This window comes from Pantherophis guttatus, chromosome 2, assembly GCF_059756535.1.
Source record: "Pantherophis guttatus breed Tessera chromosome 2, ASM5975653v1, whole genome shotgun sequence".
Lineage (NCBI taxonomy): Eukaryota > Metazoa > Chordata > Lepidosauria > Squamata > Colubridae > Pantherophis > Pantherophis guttatus.
Genome location: NC_142064.1, coordinates 70,588,943 through 70,604,309, shown reverse-complemented (window position 1 = coordinate 70,604,309; position 15,367 = coordinate 70,588,943). Strand labels below are relative to the sequence as shown.

The window sequence follows — 15,367 nt, the reverse complement described above, 5'->3', positions numbered from 1 at the left end:
TAAAATTACTAAAATTAATTTTCTTTTGCGCATCACTAGCCTTTATACCTCCTGAAAAAAGTTGTATTCATAATTTCAATGTTTCTTTTTTCCCGAATCCTTTCTTCTCTATAAAGCTATCTGCTTCTCAACAGCTAGATGTGAGGTAGGGTGTCCCTTAGCTGAAAAATAAAAGAAGATAAAAGGCATGTTATAAATGTATGCATTGTTTCATCACACTGCAGCAACTACCTGAGTTTACTTCCTCCCAAACTTACCATTTGGCCATATTCTTTTTACATATTCATAGGAGACTCCAAATAGGAATTGGGATAGTTTCAGACAAATTTTTCCAAGAAAATCCAATGAATTTAGAGAAATGAAAAAGGTAAAAAGTTTTTGGAAAGCCCGAAAACAATAACTATCACCAACATATGTGACTGCATTTGTATAAATGTATTTCTTGTTTTAATGTAAATATACTTCCTCTGCTTATATTAGATTATATGTCTCAAACGTTACTTACCTCCATCAGTTATATTTACAACCTCATGTTCAGGGCAAGAGAACCTAAAATTCCATTCAGGACAACATATCTATAAAGCCAAGCTGACTTTCTCCAGATATAGATGACAGGTAAAAATCAAGATCAGCATAGAGTTTATTTTTCCCCAGAGTCCTTAGCATGCTACATTAATCTGACAATTTTAATTAATGTGTTCATTTTTTTCACAAGACAGTTTCATGCAACTTACAGCTGTATTTACTTTACATTGATGCTATAACATTGTTTCATCAAGCCATGTGAAAAGCATAGGATTTATGGTGCCTCCAAAAAGTATCTCAGCTAGAATCACATGTGGGCAGTTCATTCTTAGTCTTTTTATGACTCATGGGTATAACACCAAGATAGCGATGGCCATAAAGTCAGCAAGGTCACTGCTTAGTCCTCTTGCTATTTAATTATTTGCTTTTTAGTTGCTTATTTATCCTGAGGAGTCCTTTTGTTGAACACTGCATTCAAGACAATATCAACATTCCCAGTGGTGTAAAAGATAAGACATATTTGCTCTTCTTTAAATGTTTTACAATACCCCACAGTTTCTTACATGTGTGTTTAAATTTTTTTTCCAGTAGTAACATTCAGCACTAAAGCCATGTAATAGTAACTATTTGGCATTTTTCAGTGAAGTGCAAGAAATAAAATAAATTATGTCTTTATTGCTTACAATAGTAACAAGCAGAGTCACTTTTTTCCTGTAGATATATGACCCACTGTTTCTTTTGTCTGAAGTCCAGCATTTCTGTTACATTGAAAAATGTCATGGCAAATAAACATATTAGGAAGATGTGTTTAATATTCTAGAATCTGAGGAATCAGATCTTTCATCATAGTCATCTTCTGTATAAATGGGCTGCTTTGCTACAATTGGGCATCCGTCCTCTTGAAGTGAGATTCTGGGATCCTCTGATGGGCGTGTGGGAAGGACAGGAGAACTTCGGAAGACCGTGGCAGAATTAGCAGAGAAGGGGCTGACATACTGAGACCTCAGCTGATACTGCTGCTGAAGTGTCATGGTGTTCCACAAAGTAACATCATTGGGTAGAAATGGACTTGATTGGTTTCTTGCCAAAGTATTCCTCAACATCAGTGGATACCGAGGAGGTTGTGGGAAAGGATGCTGTAACGGAACAGCCAATGGATTTGGTACAACATTACTAGTATCTGCAGAAAACCTCAGTGTGTCTGGGACTCGAAAAGCAGACCCTACTGACCATTTTGAAGAGGAAATAGGATAGGAGCTCAGAGTGTGTTCAAAGAGGTGCCCGTTTGAAGGCAAAACCAGGCCTTCTGATTCTGCAGAAGTTCTGTCTCCTCCCGCTAGGGAGGATCTGCTTGACAGGAGGACCTCAACAGCACTCACCAGGTCACCCCCACAGCCTTTCAAGATTAATTCAAGCACAGCTGGCTTTTGGTTAGGGAATATTTTCTTTAACACTTCAAGGGGTGGCCGGTTGGCTTTTAAGCCAAACGGCAGAGAAACTGTCCCTGATGGACCTTCAATCAAGAAATGGTTCTGTTCCGGTTGATACTTAGGGCTCTCTGGTCTGCTGTCAATGCTCCCACTGTTTTTCTGGACTGCGTAACCACCCTCATCAACGGAAACTATTTCAGGGCTCTCAGGAGTGAAGCTGCTCTTGGTCTTGGTCACCTCTGGGGAACTCCTTTGGTCTGTATCTTTGTCACTGTAGGCCTCAGTACTGTCTCCTCCACTGACGTCACCCAGTCCTTCTTCTGTCATGTCTATAAAACAGAGGGCAGATTTGTTATGCCACTGAGAACAAAGACCTTATCATTTATGTGTACATTTTTTTAGTATTACAAGCACTGAATCGTTGAGATTATAAATAAATTGGCTCCAGCTACCAGCCCTGGACGACATCTTCAAATCTCGCTGTTTGAGGAAGTTGCATAACATTCTCAGAGACTCTTCCCATCCTGCTTACAATCTTTTTGGACTGTTGCCTTCTGGCAGAAGATACAGAACAATTAAAACTCAGACCCCACGTTTTCTGAATAGTTTTTATCCCAGAGCTCAACAATGAACTAAAGAGCCACCATCAGTGAGCTGTTGGACAGCATTACTTGGTCTGATGTGTGGATGTTTGGGTGGTTTAGGGGTGGGGAATTTGTGGTGGGTGGGTGTGGGTGTGGGGGTGTTTGGGGATTGTTATGTGTGTTGGACCTGGTCTTTGGGTGCTAAGTGAATTTCGTTGTATGGGTATACTGTGTATATACGTACAATGACAATAAAGTTATTATTATTATTATTGTTGTTGTTGTTGTTGTTATTATTATTATTATTATTATTATTATTATTATTATTATTCTAGATTACCAGCATTAAAAAGGCATTGATTTATAACAGAGACAGGATATTGGCTTATTTAATCCATTTATAATTACTTTGGCCCTTTTATTTATTTTCTAGCTATCACGCTTTGCTTGTACCACAGACCACAGTCACAAATGAATTGGAATTGAAAATAATGAAATCATGTCCCCATTTGCTACTTCCCATAACTCTTGTTGTAGATCACTTACCTATTACACCACTACAATATTGTATGTTCATACAATTATATAACTAAGAATAAACCAACTGTATCAGTGAACCATTTTTAGTTCATTTATGAAAAAGCACTGAGGCAGACTAGAATCTGTAATTCATAAACACCAAATGGCTTTCACAGGAATTATAGTTTTTCTTTTAGTCAAAGTCAACTGAGAAAAAAGTATTATTTATTTGTGGGTCCATGGCATCGCTGTGATAAAGTACTCTATTAATCAGCCATCACTAAATCCTGAAGAGAATCTTAAAACTTTGGTCACTGTTGTCAAAACATAGGTCAAAGGCCACCTTGAAGCATCCTGTCTGGAAAACATGTATGCTCTCATCTTTATTAATTTCCAAAATAATTGTTTCACATTTCTGAAACCTCATCATGGTTCACCAAAGGTGAAGGAAGGAGAAAAAGACAGCTAAAGTAAGATTTTTCCTTCCAGAAAGCTTGTCTGATGAAGAACTCTTAAATATTCAAAAGTTTCTGTATTGTTTAATACCAAATTGGTATTAGTAAGGGCTAGAGTTCTGTTGATTTATGATTGCCTTTTCTTGTCTGCTAGGATTAATTTTGAAATAGTGTTTTTTAAAAAACAATCTCCTTGACTATTTTGCAATTTCTTTTATCCTCAATTACATGACTTGGTGGTATAATAAATAATAAATAATAAAATAAAATAAAATAAAACCACAAAGCAAAACAAAAATCAGCCAGATAAATTAAGATTACACACTAATCCTGAACTTTGCCTGTATTTGATTTCTCTGTGCAGTTCACCAAGCCACACCTCTTTGTGAGAAAACCACAAACAACATGAATGGGTTCTGTTGAATGAAATGTCCTGTAGCATGTTTTCCTAGACACTCCTTCGTATTAGCCTATATTCTTGGACTCTTTTCTAAAATAAAGTAAGCAAGAAATAGCACAAAAGAAGTACGAGCTACCTGAAATACACCTGTTTTTACACACTAGACTGGGGTAGGCAACCCTTTTTGATCTGAATATTCAGTCTCATGTAGTTTGCTGAGGCTCCACTCACTTGTGGCAGGCACAAAAACTATCAGAACCCAGAAACTAATAAGCAAGGAAAAATACCTTGCTTATTAGGTATAATAAGAAAATACCCACCAGGATACAAATCTATTACATGAATGAATATAAATTATACACTTTATATCATAATCTTAACTACATGTAAATCCTGAAAGCGTTAATATATCAATTCCCCTTTCCCTCACCTGTAATCCCTTCAGGCAACTTATTCTAAACATTCTAGAGACTGCTTCTAAGTAGTTTACGATTTAAAATTTAATTTTATATAAAAATGATCTGGAGATTCAGTACATCTATCATTTTTACAAATAGATATCTTTTTAATTTATTTATTTAAAGTAAGTGGGAGGAGAAAGATAAGTAGAGAAGGTTGTAACCAAAATAGTTTTTGAAAAGTAAATAGGCATGCTTGTTCTAGCACATTTGTAACCAAGACAAAATAAATATTTCATCTGAATTGCCAATTTTTTTACAGCAGAGTGTATTAATGCTCATGTTTCAGTAGATAGAACCAAACCTAAATGGAATTCAAGAAGAAATATTTTATTACAGTTTTAAAATGCCAAATCTTTCAGGTGAAGATTTTGTGTGTCAGGATTCAATTAACATTGCTTTGAAAATATTCACATTTGTACATTATTTTGCTATCTGAACAACAGAATTTAACAAGAATTCCAGATCTGCTTATCAAATTGTATCCTATGTTGTTAAGCCTACATTACAATTAAAGTCATCCTAAGTGTTGGTTCAAATCTCAGATATGATCTCTTTTTTTCCTTCAAGAATCCATCTCGCCTGCTGGATCCACACATGCCTTTAATTCACATGTGAACTAGTTTAATTTTACATTGCTAAAACTGAGCAAGTGGATTCATATCAAGTTTCTTGAAATCCCCAAAAGTAGCTTGAAGCTTAGTCCATGTCCCCAGCAGTCTCCCACAGAGAACCAGATCATCCCTTTTCATTCAAACAGACTACCTGAAAAGATGTATACAATAAGTCACTCAAACATGGGCATTTGAATAATGCTAAATATTTACATCAATTTAAATTAATGAGGACTTTATCTGCTGTTTTAGGTAACTTAACTCAACAATTATTTTCCTTCTGAGAATGATTATTTATGTAGAATATATGCACAGATGATGTAACCAGGGTGTCCAATCTTGGCATCTTTAACACCCGTGGACTTTAATTCCTAGAATTCTATGGATTCTATTAATTCCCCAGCCAGCCAAATCCACAGGTTTTAAAAGTTTCCAAGCTTGGACAACCCTGATATAAACATATCTGTTGTTTATTTGATTTTGGCTTTATGTGTCATGTGAACCCAGCCATTGTGATTTATAATCCATGTTTCCAGTTTAATTTATTCTGTAAATCCAGCCTATTGTAGTTTATTCAATAATCCACATTTAGGCCTGCCATGGTTTAGCATGGTGTCTGAACCCGGTCAGAAATTCTTGCAAAACATGTAAAAGAACTTGGAGAAGCTGGATCTCTAGTTGGAGCCTGGCCAAAAGGACCATCCATCATCCCACAGCAGCAGCAGCAGTCTAGCCCCCTGGAGCATGCAGAGATCTTTGACGGATGGAGATGTCCTCCTCCCTTCTCCTAAGCCATTAAGCAGAAAAGTGCTGACTAGCTGGCAGGGAAGAATTTCTCATCAATGCGCTTTGATTGTATTTGGTAAAGAAAATGCCTGTTGCCTGGTAACATTTCACTTGAGCCTGACCTACTCCAAAAGTTATTGCTACCCGATTCGATTTACACTGTCCTCTGGTGATTACTGTAATCTTTTAAACTGGGAGGTTCATACATCAGTGGGGCAAAAATTGTGTGCTTCTTCCCCTCAGATTTATAAGCTTTGAAGAAGAGTCAGACAAGGCAGCCTGTTTCCTCAAGCAATAGAGAAATCAATGCAGCCCTCAAACCTCTCATGACCAGGAATGTTGCCCATACACATGTTAAGACCACAACCTCACACGATGTTTAGGTATCCACTAACAGAAACCATGGGAACCATCCAATGTATCAAGGAACACGGCCCTAGAGACAATCTTGCAAAGACAACAACCTAAGTGGAGGATGAGTACAGACAGAGATAACTTGGCAGGGAACTGAAAACTAACACGTCATACATATGTACCCATCAAAGCTATGAGCATTTAAATCTCATTGATTTCAACATGTGCTTACATTTCTCCCAGGGCAACAGGCTGGCCTCCAGCTGGCTATTAGCCAGAATGATTACAGTGGTAATCGACTTCCTTGGAACTGAGAAAGGAGAACTCTTAACTATTCCTAGGATTATGGAATTAATTTTCACCACTGCAATTGTAATAAATGTTCCATAGTATCATGGTACAGCTAGTAAAGCTTTGATCAAAGCAAATATTTTTATGTCATCTCACTAATTACTTTCTATTCATTCTAATTCTCTACAGATTCTGCTCTTTCAGATTCTCTGTCCTTAAGGATTGTGTCAGGGAATCTTCACCCATTCAATGAAATAAATTAAATCAATGAAATAAAAATAACCCATCCAAACGCTAAGGGAATTGTGTTACATACTTTTCTTTTTGAGTAAGGTTTGGTTCGAACTGAAGTATTTTGTGTAATCCGTCTTGTGTATGGCACGTATCATGGACGATGATAAGGTGATAAGATAAATATGGTCACTGATATCTATCAAACAAGAGCAGGAATAAACTAGGTTTTTAAACTGCCAATTTGTTCCAAATTATCCTCTTCCCATTTATATCTACTGGGAAAAGTAGAGACCTATTTCAAGAGAAATGCAGCTAAGAATTACATTATTACCTGGTTCTGAAGCAACAGTATAACAATATACCATCACCTGGAAAGTTTCCTAATATATTATTTCTCTTGATTTTAGCTAGGGAAAACCAGAAGAGAAATGCTAGCTACATTTGCTTTCTGGAAAAGGATGTCACTTCTAAGACTACAGAACTACTTTAATAGCTCCCTTCTTAACCTCCAGCAGTAGGACAGGATCTTCTTCACTACCCAGGTTACAACCTCTCCCTTAATGATGAGGGAAATCACTACATACACATAGCTGCCCAAACACTGTTTGCCATTAATTAAAATTCCTCCTTCCATTAAATTCAGTAAAAAGAAATCCCTCAGCAAATGCAAAAAGAAATATAAAGAAAGACCAGGTCTCCTCACCCAGAAAGTAAAAATAACAAGAATGGCAAATATTAAAAACCTTAGTGAAGGGTTTGGAGCTAAGAACGGAGAAACTATTTCTAGTAGGAAAAGATGATGTTTTAGAAGACGCTTCAATATGAAGCTGAAAATACAATGCCCAGAATTCTATCCACACTATTGCCCCAAAGAGCAAGGAAACATTTGATGGGAAAAGGTTGACATCCAGAAGAGTCTGATGCTGGCAAGGAGCAAGTCTTGCCCATTTGTGTGCAAACAGATATTGTGCAATTGTAAAATCCAAGTTCTTCCATTTTAATGAAAAAACCACCACCAAAGTCTATTGAAGTAAATATGCACCTTCAAATTATGGACATTTGCAACAGAATTTAAACTCCTAAAAATGTGCAGTGGGGTTGTTTGCTTGCTCAGGAAGTAGCCTAATCAAAATAAAGGAAACTGCAACAATTCTGTGCAGTTGGATTCAGTCTGTTGAATCCCATGAGACTGTTCCCAGGTAAAGCCCACAGCACTGCAATCTCTTTTCCCCCCATTGGTGTGCCCAGAATGGAGTTTTAGCTTACCATACACTTTTTATAAAATATTAAATGGAGACTCCAAACCAACTATGGCAACTTTACCACCTGTGGACTTCAACTCCCAGGAGTCTGGCTTAGGAATTCTGGGGGTTGAAGTCCTCAGGTCATAAAGGGGCCACAGTTGCTCATCCCTTTTCCAAATTCTTCTTTGGAAATGATGTGGGGGGAGAGAAAGGGAAAGGGGGGGAGGGAGAGAATCCCCCGAATATGTCACCTCTGAACTCCATATATTTTTTTCCCCAAAATGTCCTATTTTCTGCAATCAAAATGTTACACTGGCTAATTCGAAGGCCGCCCACAGTACCTAAATCCGTTTTTACTGGGGAGGTGGAGGAGGCAGAATATCAGAAAGGCATAAATGAAAGAATCAGATGTAGATACAGATTTTGGGTTAACAATTTGAGTTCTCGTATGCTCCAGTATTTACTTCAAATTTTGCACAGAAGTTCAAGTTACAGGAGTCTTCAAAAGACAACCGTTTTGCCTAGATTCCATAGTTTATTAAAGGGCGGGAGTGGGAATTACAATTGCTGGGATCTGTTCAGAGTTGGGGAGAAAAGAAACCTGGCAGGAATCATCATTCCCCAGAGTCTATATGGTGACTATTTAGAGATAAGGTGCAGTTTCTTTGGCTTGTCTGTCTAACGGACAGAGACGCGCGGCAGACCGATCCACAGCCCGGAACTGAAGATCAGGCTGGGCAGGATCGGAAAGCGGGAAAAGGAGGCGTTGGTCCAAATCTCCCTAATCCGGACAATTAGTTTACGCAGAAGCCCAACCTCGAACCGGACTGACTCGGAACAAATATTCTGGGGTAAAATAGAATTTGCACACACACAAATTATGGGGAAAATCGCCTTTTGGAGTTTTGATTTTCAAGGATGAAAACGACCGATCCGCAGCTCAATTTTTGGAAAAGGGACAGCAACATTTCCGAGGTCTCCCGGGACTGGTTCGGGGCGCGGGGGGAGCTCCTGCTTCGGACTTCTCCTCTCTACAGGAGGAGGAGGACAGGAGGAAGAGACGCTGGGAACACATTTAGGCTGCCACAGACAGCCTAAATGTGCTAAACTACCATGTGAAGAAGTGCCTTTCCGCGTTTTGTCCCCTACGAGAGCGAAAAAGAGAGCGAGTCTAGCGAGAGAGAGAGAGAATGAAAGAGAGTGGGGGGGGGGAGTCCAGCTACTCTTGCTTCCACCTTCCCTACCTTAATCTTTGTACAAAATTAAACACAGTAACGGCTTGCAAAGAGGTTTGCGGCAGAGAAAAGATTTCGAAATGGACTGCGAGGGAGAGGCGGCGTGTGGCTCGGGGTCCCAAATTTAAACTCCAGAAATCCGCAGCCCTCCAAACGCACCCACGAGTAAGGAAAGAGTACATGATGATGTTTAACCTGGTCAGTTAATCAATCTATTCTTTGAAATCATAAACTCACCAAAAGAGCTCCGTCAGCGCGCTAAGAAACCTTTCCCTGCCGCCCACCTCTGAACAAATGTAGCATTTTGTGTAAATGTAATAACTCGGTCTGCAAGTCACCGAGGCCAGAGCGCGGCGTAGATCCACCTGTATAAAATCGGAACGGGTCGCCAGCGACTTGGCAACGAGCCTGTAGCCTTCCATCTAAGTAGAACCATTAACTTGGTTCACTCATGAGCCCTACTTTCCTTAACCCTGGTTTACCGCGTTCCAAAATCGAGGGTGTTCATTCATATATTGCCCAAGCCAACGCTAGGCAACCACACGACGCCTGACTTTAAATACCACACCAAGACCAACTTAAGAGCGGTTCACTATTTCGCAGGTTGTGGGAACACGGACCAACATACTTCCGATTCCAGGAGAGGCGTGAATCTGGCCACCTACGGATTACCTTCTCCTTGCGCAGAAAGGGCCGCAATCAGAGGACTTTGGGGACGCTGCTGGGCAAAAGGGTGCCCCAGCTCCGAGTCTTCACCAGAAGCCAACAAACACCTTGAGGAAGGTCGCTTACACTCGGCAACGTGTGACTCCCGCCCAGTCCCATCGCCTCTTTCAGCTGCGACTCCAAACCCAACATTCCCAGCCCCGCTTTGTCTGAGGAACCTGGGAACGGAATCCTTGCCTCGACAAGTTCCACTCAGCGGCGGGAACGCTTCTCTTCAATGATGGGCTTTAGCCAAACGAAGAAGGTTGAGATCCCTGCCGGCTCCTCCTAAGGCTTGGGAGTCGGTTGGGATCGCTGGGGTCGGGTCTCGCCAAACCAGGCCGGGCAGGACTCGGTTGCACCGGCGGCTCAGACACAGGCTTTGCGCGCTCCCACTTTGCAGACGGTCATCTCGGGGTTAGCGCCGACTGAAACCACCGTCGTTCATCCACCAGACCCTGGTTAATAGATTAGGGCCTTGTGTAAATCCAGTCGGGGTCTCCTTCATCGCTTGATTGTCTCCCCAGAACGCGGACGAAAATATCCGGAAAGAATCTCAGGTCTTTGACATAGGCCCAGAATAATGGAAGTGGGATTTTTAAAAAGCACCTTCTGATAGCAGTCTCGACCTACTGCTTTCTTGAAAAACCTACCATAGTTTAACTGGTATGATTTAAAATTTGGGGTTTGGGAGGGGGTATTCCTTCCTCCGCAGTCCCAGTCCGACCTAGCAGTGGCATTAATCATATTCATAATCATAAGTTTATTTGTCAAGCATATATAACAGGTAAAAGTATAAACATAATTTGAATACATGAAAAGAGTAAGTAAAAAGGAATATTAGGACAGGGACGGTAGGCACCCTGGTGCACTTATGCACGCCCCTTACAGACCTCTTAGGAATGGGGTGAGGTCAACAGTAGACAGTTTAAGGCTTGGCACTTTTACAGCCCACTCTCTCCCTGTTACTTTCCCTCCAAAAAAACAAACAAACAAACAAACAAACCCAGATACAAAAGTGTGTTTCTGGACTAAGGGTGGGTTTCTCAAGTCAGCAAAAGAAGTTGCTGTGGAGTCCGAAAAAAATCCTTCCAGGTGGACACAGAGTTTGGGATGGTGGCACTAAATGAAGCGGGGGGGGGGACCTTCTTGTGGACCTGGTAGGACCTACTCTATGGCTACCGCTGGAAAAGCTTTTGAGGATCTAATACTTTCTCACTGCAATTATCTAGAGAAAAGGATGGTTTCAATCCTCACTTCTGAGTTGGCTATATTTCTCTATTATCTCTTGTTATTTAATCTTTTTTTTTCAAACTTTAGTCCTTGTTTATATTGATAAATAGAGCCTGAGCTCAATTTCATTTTTCTTTATTTAAATACATAAAATGAGGGATTAAACAGTAAATGCAATAATTAATTCAGATGTGTAATAATGAGAGGCTACCCTCAAAATTGCAATTAACTATTACAGCCTTATCCTGCTTCTTCTTTTCATCTATTTTCTCTTTCTTTTCTTGCCTACTTAATGTCAGCCAGCTCCACAGTGTCTACTCAAAAGATCCACTGAGATTAACAAACATTACTCCCAAGAAAGCATGAGAATAAAGTTGCAACTTAGATTCTTTTATATGCCTTCTATGCTTTCCTGAAAACATGGATGAGCCAGGATCAACGTTAGAAAGACAATAGGAAAAAGAACTAGAGTTGCTTTGCAATTAAAAGTTAGCATCAGGGTGACTTCATTGAAATATTCATTTTGGTTCATATATTCTTATAACACTCTAATCAGCAGAAAAAGATATTTATTTTCATGATTTTTTTCAAAAAAGAGAGAAATAAGAAGAGATTAGATGAAGCTAATGCTCAAAATTCCCGCTGTAGAAAACCTCTGTTGTCTATTCAAGTAATTATAGTGTATTTAATAGATAAGCAAATCATGTTTACATAAACCGTGGCTTACTGTATATGATATCAGAAGGAGCTGTTAAGGTAGGAAACAAGTTTACTAACCCATTGCAGGACCAAATGTAAAATATTTGGATTTTTCCAGGCTCATGAATATCAACTAACCGACTTTCCCACAGGATTTAGTAGGACTTGGCACATATCCGTTTCTTTTAGACTTTAATTTCTATATATCTTTTTTTAATTGTCCACGGACTGATTTTCTGTTTTCACCAAGTTTCTGCAATAGGAGAAGAAACTTTCTATTTTTTTTTTAAAGCTTTCTATAAATGCTATCTGTGAAGTGGATCCATTCTGATTTTTCCAGATATATGATGCAGCTAAATGGGACTGATTATTGTTGTCTGATAGTTTTAAGGGAACTTTCAAGTTCGAGGTTGATGAAAGAGGAAATGCCGTCATGAATATTGTTCTCAAGCAGATTTTCAAAGCACGACTTGCTTGGGAGTAAAGCTGTCTTTAAACCTACAGAGTAACTCCCCAAAGGGTCCAGGGGCTTCCACTCTATGTTTCCTTTCAGAGGTGACCTCAAAGATCACTCCAGTAAAAAAAAAACCACAGATCTGTGGAAAACCTGGTGTCTTCCTCAGAATCTTTTTAAAGATGGTTTTCATAGCTATTTAGGAGCCCAGGTTCAGAAAGAGAAGTCAAGAACCGCTCTTAATATTTAATACAAAGCAGGACATTGCAAAGCCTTTTTAAGAAGGGCTTATGGTCTGCCATGACAAAGTCACACTCCTATTTCTGAATCCCTCAACCTTTGACAGTGGAAAGTACTTCCGAAGGTTGAATGTCATCCCAAAATCCGATGGAAGTGAAAATAAAATAGAATATCTCTACATTGGTTGTTGACCAGAGTAATAAACAGCTTTATAGTAGGATTTACTGGACAGGGCTCAAGTGGAAATACATACTTTTTTTTATTATTAAACCCTGAATTACTCTCCTTAACTTAAAACAGGCTGCTGGCTGAGAGAAGCCAAGTGACATAAAGAGCATCCAAAAGGAGTCTGGATGACAGAGACCCAACAAACGAAGAGCTTCTGAGATGGCAAGGCTAATTTTTTTTTTCTCCATGCCCACTAGAAGCACTGAGGTTAGGTTCACACATTACACCAAGCCCCAAATTGTTTTAATGTACCTTGTGGAACCACCACAGTAATTCCACAGCTCGAACAACTCGGCCAAGTCACAAGCTGTCTTAAATTGGTTGGTGTCACAAGCCAGTCTAAGTCAAAACTAAGCAATAGAAATCAGGGCTTTGCCTGTTAGGTGAACCAGGCCAAAACCATCCAGTATACAAAAGGGGAGCTTTAATTCTTCCTTTTCAGACCCCTCTCAAGTTGCTTCTCACCTAGAAACCCCCGTGGGCTGATAATCTCCCGGTTTTACAAGAATAGCGTCAGGTAAAAGCTTTTTGGAAGCCAACTCAGAAGTAAACTTTTCCGATTCCATCTTCCGAGAGCGCTGTCCTTAACCTGCGATCTTGCCTTTAAGCCTGTAGCAATCGACAGGCTTCATCACACCCTGCTACACGGATCTGTTCCCTTTCTACCGTGGAAAGCGCCGCGGCTCTGAAGAAACGCTGAAGGGGCTTAAAATCTCCCAAGAGAAAGCCGAGAAGCTCCCCTGCAGAGCATGCCTTAAGTCTTGCAAACGATCCCGGCGTGTACAGAGCTAATCGCTGCTCTTCGGGGATGGATAGAGGCGCTGCCTAGTTCCTTTCCCCAGACAGGGGAGAAGACGGGGCCTCGCTCATTAGGCTTATTAGGCTGCCTCCAAGAGACCCTTTCTGGCCCAAGTCAAAGGGGAGATGCTCGTTCCCCGCTCAACCTTCCACCTGCTCTGCCTTCGTGGAGCTGGAATCGTCGACGGGACAAAAGCACGCATCGCCGGGCTGCCTGCCTCCGCGCGTGGAACCGGCTCTGGGCTCGGGCTGCTTTCATCCGCAAGGAAGCGAAGAGCAGAGGAGAAGACCGGGGCGCCCGCGGGAGACGAGCTTCCTAGGCTTCCCGATTTAGAAGGCTGCGCTCCAAGTCAGTTCGGAGGCGAAGGAAAACTCGGGCCCAGCCGCCCAGCCCGCGAACGAGCGAGAGCAGAAGATCGCCTCCCTGCCCTCCAAGCTCGGAGTCCTAAAAGACGCAGGGCTAATTCCCCTACACCTCGCTGGGGCCTCTTCGAGACCAAACATTTGTTCCTGTGTCCGCCCCCCCCCCCGCCCCCGTATCTTCCCGGACCGGAGAAAGGAGGAGCATCGGGGTAGCTCTTTGCCGGAGCCCTAATTGCGGAGTCCTCCGGGACTTCTCCCATCGTGCAGGGCCAGGCGCTCCACTGTCAAGCCTGACGTCGATTGATGAGTTGGGGGCGCCGATCCTTTCATTGCCCTGCCTCGTGGTCGGTTTCCTGGCTCCTTCCTTGGGCCCGCAGCAGTAGCACCCACTGGCCGCGCTCTGGGCTCCACCCCGGACTGGGGTTCTGCCTTCCGTTCAAGAGACCCCCGAGTTCTTTTAGGACACCCAACCGCCCCCTCGAGAAAACCGCCCGACTCTTGCTCCGCTCGAGGGATCCAATCCAGCGACAGCGATCCCGCCCACCCCATAAGCACCTACCTGGTTTGGGGAGCGGCGGCGGCGGCGGGAGGACGGCGGCGGGCTGCTCGGAAGCCCATCTCAGCGCGGCCGCGGCGGCCAATTCCATGGGGGGACGATGCGAGGCGCCGGCCGGGCCCTCCGCGGGGCCAGGGACGGTGGCGGCAGCGCCGGCGGCGGGCGTTGCTCCGGGGTGCCCGGGCGGCGTAGCAGAGGCGGGCGTAGGAGCGGCGGTGGCGGCGGCGGGCAGGGCGCGCAGCGTGTCGGGCAAGAGGCTCTCCAGGCTCTCGTTGGCCTGCTGGCGGCGCAGCGCCACCTGGGCGGCCATGACGCGCTGCCGCTCGATGATGAGGATGCACTTCTCGCAGGTGCAGTCCTTGAAGCGGCAGTAGCGCTTGTGGCCCTTCAGCCAGGAGAGAACGCCGTGGTTCCGGCAGCGCGCGCACTTGGGCGTCCGCTGCAGGGGCGCCCGGGCCGGCTGAGCCACCGGGCCGCCCATGTACAGGTACGGGGAGCCGTAGCCGTTCATGGCGCCCGGGGGTGGGGGTGGGCGCCTCAGCCCTCCACCGCAGTCGCTAAATCCGCCTCGCTCGCGCCGGGGCCATGCTCGGCCAAACCCGGGTCTGTTGGCGCCGAACCAGGCGCTGAAGTCGCCTCAGCTCAAGTGCAAGTTGGGTCGGCGGCTCCCTCGCCCCGCCAGCCTTCCCCGCCTCTCGGGCGAGGCTCCTCCCCACCACCACCCCCCGGCGAAGCAGCGGCGCTTCTGGCTCTCCCCCTTGCCAGCGCCAATTCCTCGCCCCGCCCCTCCTCGCTCTCACCCTCAAATCCCTCCCCCCCCACTTTTCTGGAGACAGGTGGACTCTCCCACTGCGCCGCTTTCCTCCACGACAGCTCGGGGGGAGGGGGGAAGGGAAAGCGCCTCTTCGAGGGGGGCGAGGTGTGGGGGGGGGAGAGAGAGCGAGTCTCCCAGCGCGTGCGCG

The 15,367-nt window shown here is 43.3% G+C and overlaps 1 protein-coding gene across 1 annotated transcript; it reads right to left on the bottom strand.

Moving 5' to 3' along the window:
• Positions 1–622: 622 nt before the first annotated feature.
• Positions 623–15,049, bottom strand: DMRT3 (doublesex and mab-3 related transcription factor 3). Its single transcript, XM_034410301.3, has 2 exons — positions 14,409–15,049; positions 623–2,284 (listed from the first exon to the last, which is right to left on the bottom strand). The coding sequence occupies exons 1-2, from the start codon at positions 14,914–14,916 to the stop codon at positions 1,320–1,322; spliced, it is 1,473 nt and encodes a 490-aa protein (XP_034266192.2). The 5' UTR covers positions 14,917–15,049; the 3' UTR covers positions 623–1,319.
• Positions 15,050–15,367: the final 318 nt, after the last annotated feature.